The sequence below is a fragment of the Terrapene carolina genome, unplaced genomic scaffold (genome assembly GCF_002925995.2).
Source record: "Terrapene carolina triunguis isolate 2854851 unplaced genomic scaffold, T_m_triunguis-2.0 Scaffold666, whole genome shotgun sequence".
In the NCBI taxonomy this organism is placed as follows: Eukaryota; Metazoa; Chordata; order Testudines; family Emydidae; genus Terrapene; species Terrapene triunguis.
Window position 1 is genome coordinate 30,784 of NW_020665017.1, and position 21,900 is coordinate 52,683.

Genomic DNA, 21,900 nt, shown 5'->3' on the forward strand with positions numbered 1-21,900 from the left:
ACTTCCCGCCTCCCAGCACCTGATGGGGCCCAGCCCTAGCCAGAGGCTGTGGCTACAGAGCCCTGCCAGCCCAGCCTTGACCAGTAGCGCTGCCCCTAACCCCAGCACCCCCTAACCTCTGTTATCCTCCCCGGCTGCTGGAGAAGAGGATGCTGGTCTGTGGGGTAGTGTCTCTCCCCTTCTCATCCTTTCTCCACTGGACCTTTCCTTTGTCCCACAGCACCTCCTGTAAGGTGGCTGGGTCTGTGCTCCACTCTAGTAGCTGTTTCGATTAAGAGGGGGGCAGCCCAGTCCCTGGGGTTCAGGCGGCCTGAGGTAACAGATAACGGTGGCTGAAGGGAGGAAGGGCCTTGGGATAGGTGGTTTGGAGCAGGGAGGGTCACCAGGGACCTCAGGACTCCTGGGTTCTATCCCTGGCTCTGGGAGGGGGATAGTGGGTTAGAGTAAGGGGGTCTCAGAGTCAGGACGCCTGGATTCTATCCCTGGCTCTGGGAGGGGATTGGAGGCTGGTGGGTTATAGCAATGGGAGCTGGGAATCAGGACTGTCTGGAATGGGATCACAGCCATGTCTCCCTTATGACACCCCCTTTCTGTCCTATTGCAGAAGGGGGACCCAACCCTGATCTCAATACCAACCTGGCCAACATCATTGAGCAGTGCCGGAGCAAGAGCATGCCCAAAGCATCCATTGAGGTGGCCATCAAGGGAGGGGTACGTAGCCGGGTCCTGCCAGCTCAGCTCAGGGGGCAGAGGGGCTTATAGGCTGCAGCCTTGCTGCATTCTCTGGGCCAGGCCAGGCTATGCAGAGGGGCATTGGGAGCCTTGAACGAGGCTGGGCTTGTGGCTACGGTGCTGGGCTGGGCTACAGGACTTGTGGTTTCTATTCCTAGCTCTGCCACTTGCTCCCTCTGTGACCTTGGGCAAATCACTTGGGTCATAGGGAATTGCCAGACTGGATCAGAGCAGAGGTGTGTCCACTCCAGTGTCCTGTTTCCAGCACCAGAGGCTGCAGAGGCAGGTGTAAGAATCCCTCAGTAGCAGATGTGGGGATAATCAGCCTGCGTTAGGTCTCAGATTGGTCTGTAATAGTTACAGTCAGCTCAAGCCCCGAAGCAGGAGGTTTAATATCCCTGCCAGAAGTTGTTTGCTAAGTTCTTGCCCCCTGTGACATCCTGTGGCAGTGAGTTCCACAGGATAATCACCCACTGTGTGAAAAAGTATTTTCTATGATCAGCTTTGAATTTCCCACCTTTTATTTCACTGAACATTCTCTAGTCCTTGTGTTACAAGTAGAGATGATTGGGAAACAGAATGTCCATCCCACAGGAGATTCTGACACTTCTAAATTTGTTTTTATGCTGAATCGGATTAGAAAATTTAGATTTTAAAATGTTTAGTGGAAAGAAAATTCAGACAATACAATTCAGACACACTGAATTATTTCCTTTCACTAATGCCATAACCTTGTAATTTAATAGAAAATATTAAACCCACATTGAAATTAATATAATAAAATGTAAAATTGGAATGAACTGGAACAATACAGTCAAAACGAAGTGTTACCTTAGTAAAACACATTTTTTCTATTCTTGAACTGAGAAAATTGAAGTGATTCATTTTCACATCAAAATTCATTGAAATTGACATGCTCTTGTGAAATGTTTCGATTCTAACAAAACTACCTTTTCCAATGGAAAACTGTTTTGCTGCCAGTGTTTTGACCATCTGTGGTTATAGGATGGGGAGAGCAGATGCTCTCAATCTCCGTTCTCTGTCCAGCCCTCTGTTAGTTCAAGAGCATCCCTGACTTCAAGCTGCCCCAACTTGGGATTGTATAAAGGGACTTGGTTCTCAGAAAGTGCCAGGGTCCCAGTCTCTGGAAGTCACACTCCTTTAAGCCCTCTCAAATTGGGCCCCCAACCCTATGTGGGCCCCAAAATAAGTGGCCTGCCTCCATTTCCCCTGAGTCTATTCAACCCTAGGGTTAGGGTTGAAACAGGTCTGTCATAGACCCAGAACAGCCCAACAGTGAACATGTAATAAATTTGGCATTGGTTTGTCTGTGCCTCAGTTTCCCCTTTTGCAAATAGGGTCTGAGATAATAAACCCATTTGTATTTGCCCAATCAAGTGTCACCCAGTTGCAAAACGCACACACATGCACAAGGGTGAAAACTGCAAAATGAACTAGAGCAAATGGAAACCGCCCCCCCCCCACCCCTTCCACCCGGTATTGCTACCAGTAACTTTTGATTGGTTAGTTTGGTCACACTGTACTGTTTTGTTTTTCCTGAGGGGGGGCCGGTGGAATGTGCATCTAATCTTCTTCTCTTGTAAATTCATTTTTGAAAATGTCCTGGTTCAAAAAATGTATCGGGGGGGAGGAGCTTGTTTCAGAGGGGGGGCGAAAGAATAGCAAAAATAATTGTGAAAGATTTAGTGAAAACTCAAGTACTATTACACAGGAATAGTCTGTGGTTCCCATTTTCTCCACCCTGTGTCCTGTCTATAGATTATACGTTCTTTGAGGCAGGGACTGTCAACTACTTGGTATATGTGTGCAGCACTTGTTGCGATGGGGGTCGCCGTGTATCTGTGCATGCCCAGTGTGACGGGGACTTTTTCTCAGTGACCATGTGCCGGAGCAGCACCCGGCACAATGAGGACCAAATCTCAGTTACTCTCTGTCTCTGCCGTGCCCAGTGGGACAGGGCTACAGTCTTAGTCATGGTGTGTCTGTGCTGGGGTCCAACCCGACGGGGCCCCAAACTTGTTCACCATGAGTCTAAGCTCCCTGTAAGCTCTGCGGCCACGCAGCAGCCTATTTAGTGCTGCACAGGCGCTTAGGGAACCTGCCCGGGGACCTACCAGGGAAGGGGTGCCCCTCCCCCAGCCACAACTCACCCAGCGGCCTGGACCTGCTGGGGCCGGGGGGAGGGGTGCCTAGCTTCCAGCCCCAGAGCTCCCGTGGCAGGGACAGGCGCCTCTCCCCGCCCCAAGCCCAGGTGTTGCTGTGGGGAGAGCGCTGGGGGGAGTCCTCTCTCCCCGCAATAGGCCTGGAGCACCCTCCTGCACCCTAAACCCCTCATCTCCACCCCAGAGCCTGCACCCCCAGCTGGAGCCCTCACCCCCTGCACCCCAACCCTCTGCCCCAGCCCTGAGCCCCCTCCCACAAGAACCCCTCGGCCCCTCCCCCACCACATGAATTTTGTTATGTGCACCAATATGAAGATGATGTGTCACACTTCACCTCCGTATTGGTGCACATAATGAACAAAATTCATTCCGCACATTGGTGGGAAAAATTAGAGGGAACACTGCCATGGGTACGTCTACACAGCAATGAAATATCTGTGGCTGGCCTGGGTCAGCTGGCTTGAGCTCATGGGGCTTGGGCTGCAGGGCTGTAAAGTTGCCACGTATATGTTTGGGCTTGGACTGAAGTCTAGGCTCTGGGTGCTGTCAGTGATAGGAGACTGGGCTAGATGGACCTAGATCGTCGGGCTCAACAAGTAGTGATCAACGGCTCGATGTCTAGCTGGCAGCCGGTATCAAGCGGAGTGCCTCAGGGTGTCTGTCCTGGGGCCGGTTTTGTTCAACATCTTCATTAATGATGTGGATAATGGGATGGATTACACCCTCAGCAAGTTCGCGGATGACACTAAGCGGGGGGGAGAGGTAGATATGCTGGAGGGTAGGGATAGGGTCCAGAGTGACCTAGACAAATTGGAGGATTGGGCCAAAAGAAATCTGATGATGTTCAACAGGACAAGTGCAGAGTCCTGCACTTAGGACGGAAGAATCCCATGCACCGCTACAGGCTGGGGACCGACTGGCTAAGCGGCAGTTCTGCAGAAAAGGACCTGGGGATTACAGTGGATGAGAAGCTGGATATGAGTCAACAGTGTGCCCTTGTTGCCAAGAAGGCTATCGGCATATTGGGCTGCATTAGTAGGAGCATTGCTAGCAGATCGAGGGAAGTGATTATTCCCCTCTATTTGGCACTGGTGAGGCCATATCTGGAGTATTCTGTCCAGTTTTGGGCCCCCCACTACAGAAAGGATGTGGACAAATTGGAGAGAGTCCAGCGAAGGGCAACAAAAATTATTAGGGGGCTGGGGCACATGACTTATGAGGAGAGGCTGAGGGAACTGGGCTTGTTTAGTCTGTAGAAGAGAAGAGTGAAGGGGGATTTGATAGCAGCCTTCAACTATCTGAAGGGGGCTTCCAAAGAGGATGGAGCTAGGCTGTTCCCAGTGGTGGCAGATGATAGAACAAGGAGAAATGGTCCCAAGTTGCAGTGGGGGAGGTCTAGGTTGGATATTAGGAAACACTATTTCACTAGGAGGGTGGTGAAGCACTGGAATGGGTTACCTAGGTAGGTGGTGGAATCTCCTTCCTTAAAGGTTTTTAAGGCCTGGCTTGACAAAGCCCTGGCTGGGATGATTTAGTTGGTGTTGGTCCTGCTTTGAGCTGGGGGTTGGACTAGATGACCTCCTGAGGTCTCTTCCAACCCTAATCTTCTAGGATTCTATGACCTTGGTGTTGATCCCATATGGCAAAGCCTACAATCTATTGCTCCAGAGGGCCCCCTCCTTTGCCCCAGTTTCCAGGTCTGGTGCTCCACTTCATATCATAAACATTGAGTGTTTCTATGGCTCCAGTTTGCCGTTGGATCCCTTGTGCATGTGCGTCCAGAGAGGAAGCAGGAGCCATTCCTGGGTAGTGCAGGAGCCACCAGTAATGTATATCTGGGGCCTGGGGATGGATGGAGACTTGGCCTTTATTGTTTAACCCCAGGACCTCCTGTTAGTATATTGGCCTGTTTGTTAGTCTGGGGCAGAATTTTGGGCTTGACTTTTGATGCTCTTTTATCCTTACTAATATCTGTGAGCAAAGACACTATGTGTTACTTCTACCCAGCCAGATGGGCTTGTTAGTACAATGAGAGGAGAGTGTTAAAAGTGTTACTGGGTGTGGTTGGGTGTATAATATCTGAGCATATGCTGGAAGGCTGCCTGGCACTTCTCTCAAGCCAAGGTCAAGCAACCAGTTAGGAGGGGCAAGAGGGGATGGGGAGGAGGCATAAGAAACACTAAAGGCCAAAGAAAGGCCTGGCCTTGGCCAGAACACAACCTCACTCCTTACCCCTCCCATGGGATACAAAAGAGGTGGTACCACGACCTCAGACTCATGACCCTCCGAAAAGGGACATGACCATAAATTGTAAGGGGTGGGACCAGGGACGTGCACTGCAGGTATATTTGGGCCTGCTAAGGAGGTGGGAATAGGGAACGGGGACACAGGTAAAGGCTCTGTGGCATCAGAGCCATGGAGATGCTCGCTTGAAACTAACCCCAATAAACATTGCATTGCCTGCAATGTTCCCTCTAATTTTTCCATCCATGTGGGAATAAATTTTGTTATGTGCCCCGAGGTATGCGTGGATGTGCACCACCCGTAGAAATAAAAAGGTTAATTACTCCAGCCAGGACAGGTTAGGCATTTTAGAACTCACTACTCAAAGAATTAAATTTAAGTGTAAGAGAGAAATAAAAATTATTAAATGCATAGACCAGTCAAAACTCTAAAATAACACACTTTGAAAGAATAAAATTACAGAGAATATATGTGCATTGAAGGAAGTACCAAGAAGTAACAACAATAATACAAGTATGTGTTGGGAGGTGAGTGTGAACGAGACTGTGTGTGCGTGTGTGCCACAGAGACTCTGGGTGTGTGCTGGCTGCTGGAGAAAGCCATGCACTGTCTCTTTAAGTCACTCACTGAAAGCTCTCCTGCTCTGTCCCGAGCCCTGTTTCCCCGCCTCTGCTCTAGGGAGATGGGCTACAGGGGGAGGGGGAAGAGTGTGTGTGTGTGAGAGAGACTGAGACTGAGCGCTGGCTGCTGGGGAAATCTCAGGAACCGTGCACTGTCTCTTTAAGAAAGGCACCCAGCCACTCACCATTCAGACCTCAGCCGCTCCTAGTCCTGAGCCAGGCTGTCCCCTCTGCGGAGGTGGGGTACAGGGGTGGGGGAAGTGGGACACTCTGACATCAGCACCCTCCTCTCCCACCCCTGTTCTGCATAGCCCGCAGGAGGGTTTTGGGAGAAGTTGCAGTACAGAGCAACGTGAGGGGAGGGGCACCTGAACACACATTGCTGGCTCTACGGGCTCTCTAATCAGCTGGCCGGCATTTGAATCTCTCCTGCGTGGCCAAGTGCGCAGCTTACAGGGAACACAGAGTGCCTGCACTTTGGACTTCCCCAGTCTTCTGCTTTCTGTCTGCATGACAAGAACCAGGGGAGGGGGTGAAGGGAAAGCCCCCTAACACCTCCCAAGACATAAGCCCAGCTGCACAGCTGAATCTGCCCCTTCTTGCTGCAGGACAAAGGGAAGAGCTCCTCGTACCTGCTCTACGAAGCCAGAGGCCCTGGGGGATCTGCGCTGCTCATTGAGGTGCTGACGGACAATGCAAAGCGAGCCTACCAGGATGTTCGGCTCATCCTGAGCCGCAATGGGTCAGTCCTTCCCTGCCGGGCCCGACAATCCTGCATTTCATTGCACAAAGGCCCTTCCCGTGCTCCATGCAATGACCAAACCGACACTTCTGGGTCTTAAAACATGAGTGTCTAGTGGTTGAGATAAACACAATGCATTAGTGCAAGGGAAATAGCTGGCTAACTCTCTCTACAGCCTGGCCACAACATATAGTCTACATGGGGGTCAGGGCTGGTCTGTACATGAAGTTGTAATAAGCAAGGCCTTGGGTTGAATGATCAAAAGCACCTAAGTGGTTTAGGAGCCATAGTCCCATTTTCAAAAGTGACTTTCAGCCTTTAGGAGCCCAAGTCTTGGAAAATCAATGGGATTCAGGTTCCTAAGTCATTTAGAGTCTTTGGGAAATGTTACCCCGGGTTTACTGGAACAGGTGCACCGGATTAACTTAAACGGGTTTAATTAAACTGGTGCACACCTGTGGCATTAATTTAGCTGGAATAAATGGGCCAAAGGTGTTAACCTAACAATGTCACTGTCCAACATTAAAAAGCGTTAAACAAGGTTCGGGGTTTGGTATACAGAGACCTCATGCTGCTTAGCAGCATGGCAAACACCCCACTAAAAATCCTTTGGTTAAAGATTCAGAAAAGAGGGCAAAACAGTTAAAGCCTTTGAGATGTAAAGTATTGAGTAAGGCTTTGATTTTAATAACTTCCCTTCTGGATGGAGAGAGTCTTTAGATGTCAAAGAAGGGTTTCTCCGGTCTCTTAGATGGTCACAAAGATGGTGATGACTGGTCTTTGCGCTAAAAAAATAAGTTAGTTGAGATGAGCTGAAGCCGTTGCTGTTGCTGCTAAAGTCTGATCGCATTTTATCTCATGTTTGGGGCTGTGTCTGCACTGCTAAGAGACACCCGTGGCTGGCCCATGCCGGCTGGCTTGGGCTAAGAGGCTGTTTATCTGTGGTGTAGACATTTAGGTCAGGATGGAGCCTGAGCTCTGGGACCCCATGAGGGGGGGAAGGTCCCAGAGCTTGGGCTCGGATGTCTACACTGCAATTAAACAGCCCCTTAGCGCGAGCCTGAGTCAAGTGGCACGGGCCAGAAGCAGGTGTCCAGTTGCAGTAGAGACATAACCTGGGATTCAGCTCGAGCTGATAGGGGTGGTGATGTCATCTGAGTCCCTATCTTTGGCCTGGTCTGGTCAGGATATCCCTGAGGATTACGATGAAAGGGGTCTGGGTCTAATAGTCTCCATCGGTTCTTCCCATATTTCCCCCTAAATTACTTTAAGGACCCCAAAATGTACCAATGGGTAGAATAGCCAAGCCCCTTGTTATCCTGTTCAGCAATTAGGCCTAATTTCCGATTCACCAATTTTGGTTCATTAATTTCTAGTTCCACATCTTTGGTGTTTAGTAAGGATGATTTCAACATAGCCCTTGAGTTATACTAGTCAGCCTTTTTGTTTTAGACTACTTCATTCTTTCTGTCTCTTTCATACCTTTTCCCATCAGCATTTGTTATTAGGGCAAATACAGTGCCAGTCTATAAAAAGGGAAATAAGGACTACCCAGGGAGTTACAGACCAGTCATCTTAACTTCAGTACCTGGAAAGATAATGGAGAAACTAATTAAGCAATCAATTTGCAAACACCTAGAAGATAAGGTAACAGTCATCATAGATTTGCCAAGAACCCCAACTCCTGCACCCAAACTCCCTCCCAGAGCCTGCACCTTGCACCCCCGCCTGCACCCCAACCCCTACCCCAGCCTGATAAAAGTGAATGGAGGGAGAGAGCGAACGATGGAGGGAGGGGTTGGATTGAGCTGGGGGCGGAGTGAGCGGGGGGCAGGGCCTCGGAGAAGGAGCAGGGCAGGGGGCGTGACCTCAGGGAAGGGCGGAGTGCGGGGACTTGGGGATCCCTGAAAATTTTTAAATCAAAATGGGGGTTCTTGGGTTGCTAAAGTTTGAGAACCGCTGGTCTAGATAATACTTAGTCTTGCATTGAGTGCAGGGCACTGGACTAGATGACCTCTCAAGGCCCCTTCCAGTCCTATGATTCTAAAGGCTACTGTGACATCTCATGAATTTTTACATACCTTTTACAGTTGAGCTCACAATTAGGGTAAATTTGCCAGCCCAGTTCTCACAACACATCTCTGGGTGGACTCTCTTATATCTGTGCAAGAAGGGCTTAATTGGAGGTAGCTTAAACCTCTTCCCAAACCATTTACATGGTTATGGATTCAGAGAAGAGCTACAAGAGCAATCTGGGGGCTGGAAAACCTGCCTCAGAACGAAGGACCAAAGGAGCTCGTTCAATGTCTTTTCTCTCAGAGAAGGGTAAGAGGGGATGTGATCCTGGTCTAGAAGCACCGACATGGGGAGGGGATTTCTGAGAGCAGAGGGGTCTTCAACCAGCAGACAAAGGCAGAGTGAGATCCACTGGCTGGGAGCTGAAGGGAGACAAATTCAGGCTGGGAACAAGGAGCCCATGGTTACCAGGGAGGGGAATGAATCACTGGAACAGCTCCCCAAGGGACGAGGTGGATTCTCCATCACTGGGAGTCTGTCAGTGGAGAGGGGGTGTCTTTTTCCTCAAAGGCCTCTCCAGCTCAGCCAGGAGTTACTGGGCTGGCAGCAGGAATCACTGGGGGAGATTCTCTGGCCTGGGCTAGGCAGGAGTCTGGGCTGGATGAGCACAATGGGATAAATTCAGTACGCTGAGAGCCTTCACGCTCTCTCTCTGAGGCAGGTGAATCATTCTTGTGGCTCTTCTCTGAGCCCTTCCCCCCTAGTCTCCATCCTGTGCAAGGCACGAATCCCCTGGAGCAGCATCCAGGAATGGTCTCTCATGCTGTATAGAAGTGACTCCCTGTCCCCTGATGTCCCCCTTTTTCCCATGCAGGGCGCAGATGTCCGACGGGGCCCGGCACAGCTTTGACAAGAAGGGGGTGATCACGGTCAGCGGGCAGGACTCTCAGCAGAGGCCAGTGGCCCTGGAGCAGGCCCTGGAGCTGGCGATCGAGGCCGGGGCCCAGGATGTGTGGGAAGAAGACGATGACGAGGAGCGAGCAGTTCTGAAGGTGGGTGTGTGTGACAGGGGCTCCCTGGCTAACATAGTGGCAAGTCCCTTGTGGCCCTTGCCACAGGGCCCTCCCGCTGCTGCAGTGAGGGCTGCTGGGAGAACGTGGGACTGCGGAGCGGGAGATACCATCAGCCAATGGGGGGCAGCAGCCGGTTGATGTAATTGCTCAGGCACCAATCGGGGCCCACCTGGTGCTAATCTGGTTCGGGGGACAGGTGTGGAGATATGTGGGGGTCTGGCTGGTTCTGATCCAGCCCAGGTGATGGGGGAGATACATGAGGGTCTGGCTGGCACTGATCTGGCCGGGGAAGGGGAGGAATCGTGGGGATCTGGTGCAGCTCTGGCTCAGGGGGATTACACACAGGATGTGTGGGAGGCATTGGCAGGGTATGCTTTGCAATTACCCTCGAGAATGCTATGGGAGCATAAGGAGGTTGGGAACAGCCCCCCTCAGGGTCTTCCCTGGCTGGCATGGGCATCGCTCGCTGCCCTCTGTCCCATTCCCTGCTTCCCCAGGGGGACTGTGTATAAGTGAGAGCTGCCCTGAGGCTGCTGTAGCAAACACCTGGGGGCTCGTCCTGCACTCCCTGTCCCACCAGAGTGACTGCCTGGGCCCTCCTTTGCTGCCGTTATTCCTGGGGTGGGGGATTAAATCCCCTGGAGCCGCAGTGCAGGGACAGGGTGAATGGGGGTCAGACGACAAGTTAGATGGTAGCCAGCACCAGGCATTGAACTAGCGACGGCCGGATCTGAAGAGGCAGGCTCTACAGATCAGGCCCAGCGGGGGCAACGTGGCCCACACTGTCTGTTCAGCGGGCACCCACGCTGCTCTGCTACGGCCCAGGGGGCCAGTGGGCAGGTTTGCAGCCCCTCACAGCCCCTGTCCTGTCCTCTCCCCTCAGTTTGTGTGTGAGGTGCCATCACTGCACCAGGTGCGGGAGAAGCTGGACTCGCTGGGGCTACAGTCGCTCTCCGCTGCCCTGGAGTTCATCCCCAATGCCAGGGTGCGGCTGTCAGATGAGGAGATGGAGCGGGCATCCCAGCTGCTGGCCACGCTGGGCGACTGCCAGGAGGTGATCCGGGTCTACGACAACATCGAGTAGGGGCCAGCGCATGGGGGTAGCAGATGGATGGTGACAAGGCACGTCGGTCCCGGCTTGGCCTAGTCCTGGCCTAAGATCAGCCCATATGGTGGGCAATGGGTGCAGCTCAGCTTGAGATCCTCCTGTATGGACGGCAACCGGTGTGTGGTTCACAGCTTGGCCTAGTCCCTTGGATCAGGAGCCCATGGGGCAACCATTTCAGGACTCTGCCTCATCCCGCCCTGGGATTGGACACCTGAGCGCCACGTGGTTTAGGGCTCGGCCCAAGATCGGTCTTAATTTGAGATTTCTTCCCAGGGTGAACCATCCCCATCGCTTTCGGGCCATTAGTAACAGGTGCAGCTCTCCAGGTTGCCAGCACTGGGTGCAATCTGGCGGCACTCTCTGGGGCAGAAGCCCTTGCTCCTGAGGATGGGGCGTGTTCTCTGAGGCATCTTATGGCTCCTAACGTCGTCCCCTGGGATTCGTGACCTGAATGCCTCGGCTCCCCTCTTGAGTCTGATCCAGCAGGCCTTCTGCAATAAGGCCTCCCTGCGTGATGCTCTGGCATGTCCCCCTCCCGCTGGGTGGAGGGAGCTTCCTCTGCACCCAGCACCGAATGCTCCGCGGATAAAGAGTAACACTGTGCCAAGGCGATGACAACCTACGGACTTAACACCTCCCTGTTGTGTGACCCCCTATTCAGCACCCCCAGCAGGAGAGCAATAGGGAGCGCACCCCACCCTCCAAATGTACTGTCTGGGGAGGGCGGCCTTTCCCTTACACTGCTTAATAAATGGTTTGCTTGTCAGTGCTGGGGAGACTCTATCCATAACTTGGCTCTCACCGCAGTGTTGCTACGTCCATCCAAATGCAAACACACCAGGAAGGGCAGAGGGTGCAGCATTAGGAGAGGGAACCTTTGGGGGGGGGGTCACAGAGTGTGGGTGTTGAATGAGCAGTTGACTGGCAGGTAAACGGGATGGTGACAAACTGTTAATGGTTCAAAAGAGCCACAAGAACGATTTGAGGTCTGGAAAATCTGCTGTGTAGTGAGAGAGTGGAGGAGCATGATCTATTTAGTGAAGAGAAGGTTAAGAGGTGACGTGATCCTGGTCTGTAAGCACCTAAATGAGAAGGGGATTGCTGAGAGCAGAGGGCTGTTTAATTCCCAGACAAAGGCAGAGCAAAATCCACAGGATGGGAGCTGAAGGGAGAAAAGTTCAGGCTGGGAATAAGGGTCCAGTGTTTACCAGGGAGGGGAATTCACCATTGGAGGGGGTGGATTTTCCATCACTGGGAGTCTGGCAGTGGAGATGGGGTGTCTCTTTCTCAAAGCCCCACTCTAGCTCAGTCAGGAGTTATTGGGTAAGAGGTGATACCACAAAGATTCCCCGGACTTCATTGTGTGTCCCTAGCTTCCATTTTGAATAGGCAAAAGTCACTCCACCATTAGAAGCTGAAGTTGACATGGTACTTCACTGCTGAAAATAGGCCAAAAGGTTGAAAGTTCAGCGGGGGGGAGAGGGAGGAATAGAATTGGTAGAAAGCCAAAAAGGTGCAGAATAACTCAGTGATAAACAACTAGCGATAAACATGCACGGTAAAGATCTGATAGCTGACAGGACAGTATAAAAGGCAGATAGTTACGACTATTAAAACAGTTAGGAGCAGAGTGAATTAAGAGATCCAGCGGAGAGCTGACCTGAAAGAGCGGAGCCAAACGGAGTGAAGCAACCTGAAAAACCAGCAGCAGAGTCAACACAGCAAAATCAGCAGATAAGGTGAGTCTCTTAGTTACAATTATAGTATAGCATTAATATGTGTGTGTGAGGGCATGTATGAGTGTGTTAATTGTGCTTTATATATGTAAAACTCAAAGTACATTTTAAGATTGCTATCAGCACAAAACACACAAAAAAGAAGCTTACAAGAAGTGGAAGATTGGACAAATGACCAGGGAGGAGTATAAAAATATTGCTCAGGCATGCAGGAGTGAAATCAGGAAGGCCAAATCACACTTGGAGTTGCAGCTAGCAACGGATGTTAAGAGCAACAAGAAGAATGTCAAGGAAAGTGTGGGCCCCTTACTGAATGAGGGAGGCAACCTAGTGACAGAGGATGTGGAAAAAGCTAATGTACTCAATGCTTTTTGTGCTTCTGTCTTCACGAACAAGGTCAGCTCCCAGACTGCTGCACTGGGCAGCACAGCATGGGGAGGAGTGACCAGCCCTCTGTGGAGAAAGAAGTGGTTTGGGACTATTTAGAAGAGCTGGACGAGCACAAGTCCATGGGGCCGGATGCGCTGCATCCGAGGGTGCTAAAGGAGTTGGCGGATGTGATTGCAGAGCCATCGGCCATTATCTTTGAAAACTCATGGCGATTGGGGGAGGTCCCGGATGACTGGAAAAAGGCTAATGTAGTGCCCATCTTTAAAAAAGGGAAGAAAGAGGATCCAGGGAACTACAAGCCAGTCAGCCTCACCTCAGTCCCTGGAAAAATCATGGAGCAGGTCCTCAAGGAATCAATTCTGAAGCACTTAGAGGAGAGGAAAGTGATCAAGAACAGTCAGCATGGATTCACCAAGGACAAGTCATGCCTGACTAACCTAATTGCCTTCTATAACAAGATATCTGGGTCTGTGGATGAGGGGAAAGCAGTGGATGTGTTATTCCTTGACTTTAGCAAAGCTTTTGATACGGTCTCCCCCAGTATTCTTGCCAGCAAGCTAAAGAAGTATGGGCTGGATGAATGGACTATAGGGTGGTGTGAGAAAGTTCCTCCTCTATCTTGGTGGGTCCTGCACTTATTGGCGGATTTTCTTGCCTCAGAGATTCACCATGTGGGTTGGGGAACAGCCCAGAGACCTTCACTTCTGGAAGAACCCACAGTCCAGGTCAATTGGGAGGTTTGGGGGGAACCCGGGCCCGCCCTCTACTCCGGGTTCCAGCCCAGGGCCCTGTGGACTGCAGCTGTCTATAGTGTCTTCTGTAACAGCTGCATGACAGCTACAACTCCCTGGGCTACATCCCCAGGGCCTCCTCCAAACACCTTCCTTATTCTCACCACAGGACCTTCCTCCTGGTGTCTGATAATGCTTGTGCTCCTCAGTCCTCCAGCAGCACGCGCGCACACTCTCAGCTCCTTGCACCTCTTGCTCCCAGCTCCTCACGCTCCCCCCCACAAACTGAAGTGAGCTCCTTTTTAAAACCCAGGTGCCCTGATTAGCCTGCCTTAATTGATTCTAGAAGCTTCTTCTTAATTGGCTCCAGGTGTCCTAATTAGCCTGCCTGCCTAAACTGGTTCTAGCAGGTTCCTGATTACTCTAGTGCAGCCCCTGCTCTGGTCACTCAGGGAACAGAAAACTACTCATCCAGTGACCAGTATATTTGCCCTCTACCAGACTCCTGTACCCCACTGGTCTGGGTCTGTCACAGTGGATAGAAAGCTGGCTAGATCGTTGGGCTCAATGGGTAGTGATCAGTGGCTCCATGTCTAGTTGGCAGCCGGTATCAAGCGGAGTGCCCCAAGGTAAGGGGGTCATAAGAAAGAGACTGAGGAGGCTCAGTGGAATAACAGTGCAGATGAGGAGGCTAAGGAAGGAGCTAACGAGGGGACGTTGTGGCAACCGCAATTCCAGTTAGCTCCAATAGCAGTAGTAGAAGGGGATAAAACAGACCAAATAGGTCTAATATCCCTACAGAAAAAAGATCCAGCAATAAAAAGGCTTGTAGCTAAAGGGGAATATCAAGAGTGGAAAATTTGGCTGCATAATACAGGATTAATTTTAGCTACCAGAATGGGGGAAATGTTGCCAGTATGGGTTGTCTCAACTGAAATAAGATCTGAAATGGTAACCCTAGTCCATAATAATGGACATCTAGACATGGAGAAAACTCTCAGCAGGCTGCAAGCAGCAGCTGGTGGCCAAATAGGAGAACCGATATAGAGCAGTATGTAAATAATTGCTTGCCTTGTGCTGCCAATAATGCAGATATTGGACTGGTAGAAGGACCCCCCTGAGTCATCAAAGGATAGAGGGTCCCTAGGCCAGAATACAAATTGATTGTATTGGTCCATTACCTAAAACTGCAAAAGGAAACCAATATTATCTACAAAAAGAACAAGAGTCCTTGTGGCACCTTAGAGACTAACAAATTTGTTAGTCTCTAAGGTGCCACAAGGACTCCTGTTCTTTTTGCGGATACAGACTAACATGGCTGCTACTCTGAAACCTGTCAATATTATCTAGTAATAATTCAGTGCGAGACAAAAGGAAAAGTGACAGAAGGAAAGAGCGAAGTGAAAAATGGTGTTTCTCTCCTGTCCCTCGCCCCTGGGGGTGTCACAGCCAGATGGAGCTTTGGGACGGGCACTGAAGATGAATCCTGCATCCAAATAGCACTGCCGCGGGGCCATAGGAATCAGAGAATTCCCAGAACTGGGAAAGGGCAAGAGGACCCTGCCCTTGTAGCATGATACCCACTACAGAGCCCCCCCCCCACCTGCTCCCTGCAGCACAGCGCCCCCTACTGAGCCCCCACCCCACTCCTTGCAGCACAGTGCCCCCTACTGAGTGCCCATCCCACTCTGCAGCGCCCCCTAGCACCACAGTGGGTTACTGGGCTGAGCACCACTCTCATTGCCCTCCAGGCAGTGTGGGCCACTGAAAGTAGGCCAGGCTCAAGGCTCAGGTAACCATGCTGGGGTGGCTGCATCTGCCACCTTCCCTGATTCCTGCCACTGCATGTGCTCCTGGACCCTGCCCACGGGCCAAGCTAGGGTCAGCGTGGGATGCGGGGTCCCATAGCAACAGTCACACCCACAGCAGGGGGCCCACTGTGGAGCAACAGGGGTGCCCTTCCCAAGCTCCACCTACAACACAAGCTTGTATCTGAAGACAAACAATAAGCCCCACCTTTTCAGCCATTGAAGATGTGGGTTATTGTTCATAGATGGGAATTCATTGGACTTGAACCTAACTTTGTGTGTTTGTACCACTGTGTTTTAGTTAATAAAATATGCGATTTGGGATTTCATTTCATGTCAATATTCCTTGACACTGGGCACTTTACAAAGTTGAGAAGTTGATGACGATGACTCAAACCATGCCAATGCTATGGAAAAACTGGTATTTTGTTTTGAGTTTTTCCTTCAATTTATTTGAAAGTTCCAGGAAAAAAACAACCCTCACAAAACAAATGTTAAAAGTACAAATATTAGGAATACAACATTTCCATCACAGCCAGTCATCTCAATACAGTCTCCATGGCTCAGAGCATGGTAGAGGTTAACCAATGTGTTATCCACAACACACATAAGGGACATGTGACTCTAACTTAAAGCCTCCTTCACATCCCAGTGAGTGTTCAAATCTCCAAGCAGCCTGGCACGATCTCCCCAGTGGAGCTATGGCCAACTTACTCCAGCTGGGGATCTGGACCATTGTCTCCAATGAAGCTACGGACAATTGACACCAGCTGGGGATCTGGCCCCATTGACTCTGTTGGAACTATACCTGATTTATGCCAGCTGGGAATCTGGTTTAGCAGACTATAGCCCTTGTGTTGTTACATCTGCAAGCTTAGATCTCAGAGACATAGACTGTTACTAGTGACCCAAACTCAATGACTGAATAGTTCAAATGTTATGATTCCAGTCTTTCAGCCTTCCACTGGATGAAAAGTTTTTGCTCTCCCAATGCAATTCTGCCTGGGGAAGCTCCCAGCCAGCTGATCTCTTTCTGCTTTTGTCTGTGAGATTAAAGACCCCTCAGAAATCAAGAGAGATGAATCTAGTTGAGGAGTGAATTCTAAGTGGATTATGGGAAAATACAGCACAAGAACATCTGTTTGACATTCCCGGTGCACGTCTGACTGGGTGAAACCACAGGTTGTGTTGGCTGGGCAATGTGTAACCTTTATTGAAAAGAGCCGGTTGGAACTCTTCTGATGGCATATGTCTCCTTCAGAAAATGCCATTTCATTGAAACTGCTATTTCATTGCGTGGAAATGCATCAATTTCATTTAGGAAAAAAACTGGAACAAAATGCTTTGATCTTTAGCGGAACATTTTGATTTCCCATTTCCAAACGACATTGCCTTTCAATTTTTTAAATTGCGTATTACATATATTTTTTAATGGTATATTATGTTATATAATAAAAAATGAAAAAGTCTAACCCAGAACAAATTGTTTTGGTCAACACTAGATGTTCCCTTCCACGGATTTTGTTTTAGGGGAAGTTTTGAATTTGTTTCTTTTCATTCTGTTTTGGAATGGATGTTTCTCCCCCCCCCCCCCCCCCCAAAAAAAATTTAACAGAATTTCCCATGAAATGGAAAACCATCCAGATCCATCGATGAGTCCACCGTGTCGCTGCTTTAGCCCAAGCAGGAGAGGCAGGTGCATGTCCAATTGTGTGTAATCCTCTGCTGCCCTCTGTTGGCTGGGCAATGTATTGTGGTTTGTAATTCCCATCATGTCTGTGAGTTAGCACAAACATTGGAGGCGTGTGATGTTAGACCCATAGTCCCCACGGCGAGCACCATTATGTGGGTGTGGTGGAGGGCTGCGAGGCTGTGTGGGTCCTTTGGTGCTGCAGATAGCCTGAGCTCTGCCGGAAGCTCTTGCCGCATTGGTGGCAGCGGTAAGGTTTTTCACCAGTGTGGATGCGCTGGTGGGTGAGCAGGTTGGAGTTCTGGCTAAAGGCCTTGCCACACTGCGGGCACTTGTACGGGCGCTCACCGGTGTGGGTGGTCTGGTGCTGGATGTAGGTGGAGCTCTGGCTGAAGCCCTTGCCGCATTGGTGGCAGCGGTAGGGTCGCTCCCCAGTGTGAGTGCGCTGGTGGGTAACCAGATGGGCGCTGCGCCCAAAGGCGCGCCCACAGTCCGGGCACTTGTAAGGCCGCTCACCGGTGTGTGAGGCCTGGTGAGTGATGAGGTTGGAGCTCTGACTGAAGGCCTTGCCGCATTGGTGGCAGTGGTAGGATCTCTCACCTGTGTGGGCCCGGCGGTGCTGGGCCAGGGCCGAGCTCTGCCCAAAGCACTTCCCGCACTCACCGCACTGGTATGGTTTCTCACCGGTGTGGATGCGGAGGTGCTGGGCCAGTGTGGAGCCCTGTGTGAAGCTGCGCCCGCACTCGGGGCACTGGTATGGTTTCTCCGCCAAGTGCACGCCTTGGTGCTTGAGCAAGGATGAGCGCTCCACGAAGACCCGTCCGCACTGGGGGCACTCGTGGCGCTTGACCCCTGCGTGCACCCGCTGGTGGGTCAGCAGGTTGGCATTCTGGCTGAAACCGCGGCCGCACTGTGGGCAGCGGTAGGGCTTCTCGCCCGTGTGGGTGCGCCGGTGCGTGGTCAGGTTGGAGCTCTGGGCGAAGCGCTTGCCGCAGTCAGCGCACTGGTAGGGGCGTTCCCCGCGGTGAATGCGCTGGTGCTGGCACAGGGCTGAGCTCCAGCTGAAGCGCTTGCCACAGTCAGGGCACTGGTAGGGACGGTCCCCAGTGTGCGTGATCTGGTGCTGCAGCAGGTGGGAGCTCTGCCCAAAGGTCTTGTCGCACTCGCTGCACCGGAATGGCTTCTCGGCTGGCTGGGGGGCAGAGGTGAGATCTCCAAGCACCCCGTCCAGTGGAGGGGCAGCAGTGGGATCCCCAAACACCTCTTCTTTGTTGCACCGGAAGGGCTTCTTGTCCTGCCGGGGGTTAGCAGTGGGATCCCTGAGTACCTCGTCCCCACAGCCAGTGGAGTCTGCCAGGTTCTCCCAGAGCGGGAATGGGCACAGGGAGCTGTGGGCAGAATGGAACGTCCCTACAGTGTTGGCATCTTCCTTGCTCAGCGTCCTGTCAACAGCTGGAATGAAGAGACAATCCAGATCAGAGTCAATTCCTGAGTCAGGCTGTTGTTGTAACATCTACGGCAGGGGCACCTATGAATGGGGATGGTGCAGGGCTTAGGGCACTGGACCGGGAGTCAGGAGATCTGGGTTCAATTTCCTGCTCTGAAACGGACTTCCTGAGTGATGCTGGGTGAACCTCTCTGGGCCTCAGTTCCCCACCTTTAGTCTGATCCTTCCCGGCCTCACAGGGGCTGTGTGCGGCTAAACTCATAAATGATTGTGAGGTGCTCAGACCCGGCACTGGTGAGGCCAGATAAATAACACGGATAGATACGTGTGCCAAATAAGAGCAGGGCCCCACTGGGCCGGTCACTGCAAAGACAGAGTGATGGAGAGTGGGACCCTGTCACGCTGGGTGGTGCACAGGCACCCAGGAAGTGAGATTGGGATGCTGGGCACTGCACGGACACAGAGTGACTCAGATCGGTGGGGTGGGTGAGGCACTGGGACCAAGATCAGCGTGCCAATAGCTGCACAGACACACAGCGACTGAGATCAGGGCCCCGTCGTGCCGGGCGCTGCACAGACACACTGCGACTGAGATCAGGGCCCCGTCACACTGGGCGATGCACAGATACGCAGTAAGGGCAGGGGATGGAGAAGTGATTTGTTACCCGTTTCAAGGGGCTCCTCTTTTATGTCACAAAGAAGCTCACGTTGGTGTCCTGTTTCCTCGAGAGGCTGGGGCTTCTCTTTGGTGATACAGAGCAGCTCAGAGTGGGGTCTTGCTAGTTCACCCTTTCCCTCCTCCTCCTGGGATACGCACTCAGGATGGAGCGGTGGCTGGTCCAGCTGGGAACCAGGAGATTCCCATAATGCCCCAGGGGATGCCATCTTCTCCGAGGTCACTCATTCAACCTTCACTCGCATGCACCGCGACCTGGGGAAGAGCGGAACGGGTCACCGCGGAGCCAGGGCCTGGGACCCACTGGGGAGAGTGGGCTGTGAGAGGGGAGACCGCAGGGAAGGGGGAGGGGAGCACAGACTAGCAGGGGGCGCTGTGGGGGCGTGGGGGAGACACCCCAGGCACAGCTCTGCCAATGCCCCCCGGCCCCAGCCCTGTTCCCAGCTCATACCGCCCCGGAGCTGGCTGGGGAGCGGGGGTCTCTCGAGTCCGATCCCCTCCTCCCTGCAGCAGCTTCTCCCGGGCAGCGATTTCCTGCCGTCGCTGCTGTTTCTCTCCTTCCCTCCCTGGTGCCCCTCGCTGCAGCCCGGCACCCCCACTCACCGCCCGGCGGGGGCGATCCCCACAGACCCCGCTGCTCACACCCGGGCCAGACCGGGCTGGGGACCCAGGTGCTGGCCGGGCGCTGTCAGGAAGGTCCCTCCGTTATCCTGTCCCCGTCCCAGCTGTCTGCTCTGTGAAGTGGCAGACTCAGGATTCACTGGGCTTAACCCTTCCCACCCCAGCCATGATGCAACAGGAGCCACTAAATACATTGTGAGAAATGGGGCAGGTCCCCCACTGGTGTAAATTGGCCCCAATTCCACTGGAGTCAATGGGGGCTAGGGTGACCTGAGAGCAAGTGTGCAAAATCGGGAGAGGGGGTGGGGGTAATAGGAGCCTATATAAGAAAAAGCCCCAAATATCAGGATTGTCCCTATAAAATCTGGACAACTGGTCACCCTATTTACCCCAGTGAAGGATCTGACCCTGGGACATCTTTGACATCTCTGTGTTAGGCAAAAGCTCCCTAGAATTATCTTTGCCACCCTTCAGGCCTTTTCTCTATCCTAGCCTTTTAGCCTATTGTCTATATTTCTGCTATTCTTCTGGCCAAATCTCATGGCAGCCTCGACTGGAAGTTTCTCCCTCAACACCTGAGAGACTAGACTCCCTCTTAAACTCCTGGTTTATTCTGTGGGCAACCTCTGCCCCCCCTCCCTTACAGTCATTTATAACAGCTTGGATTTAGAGTCATGGAGTTCAAGGCCAGAAGGGCCCATTGTGCCCATCTGGGTCAGGCTCCTGCCTAACCCAGGCCAGAGAATCTCCCCCAGGATTCCTGCCTCTGGCCCAGTAACTCCTGGCGGAGCTAGAGCGGAGCTTTGAGAGAGAGACGCCCCATCTCCACTGATAGACTCCCAGTGATGGACAGCCCACCTCCTCCCTAGAGGAGCTCTCCCAATGGTTCATTCCCCTCCCAGCTAAACACTGTCCCCTAATTCCCAGCCTCGATTTGTCTCCCTTCTGCTCCCAGCCAGTGGATCATGCTCTGCCTAGATTGGAGGATAAAGAACCCTCTGCTCTCAGCAATCCCCTCCCCATGTCAGTCACGTCATCTCTTAACCTTGTCTTGAATAAACTAAACCCACTGAACTCCTTTGGTGGCTCACTATTGGCAGGCTTGGCAGAATTTTATTTTTTAAAATAATGTTGATGGATCACATCAGTTTGGTTTGAAGCAATTTTTTCAATATTTATTCATTCAATTTTTCACAGTTGTAGGAAATTAGAGGGGGTCCAACAAGGAGGGGAGGGGGAGATGTCAGACAATAATTATTTAATGACGGTAGACTTCGGGATTAAAAAAGTTAAAGCTTTTTATTTACTAAAACACTAACGGTCAATGTCACATGTCAAAATAGACAAGGTATGGAGCCTTAAATCAAACTCTAGTTCTCAAGCAGTATGTTTCTTGCCTTACCTATCTGTACATTTTTATTATTACAATGGAAATTGTTTTTCATCTGTGGGTGTGGGTGGATGGTGAAACTGATATTTATCGACATTGACCAATAAAAATATAATCTTAACTATAGAGCTGGTTTTCCAGACCTCAATTAGCTCCTGTAGCTCTTCTCTGAACCCTTCTCCAATGGTGGGAGAGCTTTGCTTTGCCAGCAAAGGCCCAAATGCTGCTCTCACTTTGCTGGGATTTTCCCCAATAAACTCTTGTGAGAACAGTGTTGTGACACCAATAGACAAGATGCCAGCTCATGCCCCTGGCCTCACTGAATACTGACAAATGCATAGCTGGAAACCAGACTGGTTCACCTGTGTGTTAGCATTGTTAAAATATATATTAGCATCATGGAAATATGTTCTGTGTTTGGACTTTTTAAAATGCTTGTGAGTTGCTGCAGGCATTGATCTCAATGATAATATCTGTATCCTCTGTTATAAGGTGATAGTTAAGTGTTTGCTCTGTAACTAGTAAAGTGTTTGCTATGATACTGGAAACCCTCACAGTCAGGAGACAAGCATTACCACGTGTGCAATACTCGTTTACCACGAGAGGTGTCACCTCCTGCCCAACAGAAGAAAGCCCATAGAACCAGACAAACCATTGTGGAGTGGAACATCAAGTGGACAGGATACTGGGCTA

General features: G+C 51.4%; 2 protein-coding genes across 2 annotated transcripts in view; one reads left to right on the forward strand and one right to left on the reverse strand.

Moving 5' to 3' along the window:
* LOC112117614 (translational activator of cytochrome c oxidase 1) overlaps positions 1-11,462 on the forward strand; it is a 16,067-nt gene extending 4,605 nt beyond the window's left edge. The window contains exons 3-6 of the mRNA XM_029913482.1: positions 605-711; positions 6,388-6,521; positions 9,412-9,589; positions 10,494-11,462. Coding sequence (XP_029769342.1) covers positions 605-711; positions 6,388-6,521; positions 9,412-9,589; positions 10,494-10,694 — 620 coding nt within the window. The 3' untranslated portion in view covers positions 10,695-11,462. The remainder of the gene's footprint in view (positions 1-604; positions 712-6,387; positions 6,522-9,411; positions 9,590-10,493) is intronic.
* LOC112117612 (zinc finger protein 271-like) overlaps positions 1-21,900 on the reverse strand; it is a 50,758-nt gene that overhangs the window by 13,376 nt on the left and 15,482 nt on the right. The window contains exon 4 of the mRNA XM_029913483.1: positions 17,274-18,235. Within this exon, the coding sequence (XP_029769343.1) occupies positions 17,274-18,235 (962 nt within the window). The remainder of the gene's footprint in view (positions 1-17,273; positions 18,236-21,900) is intronic.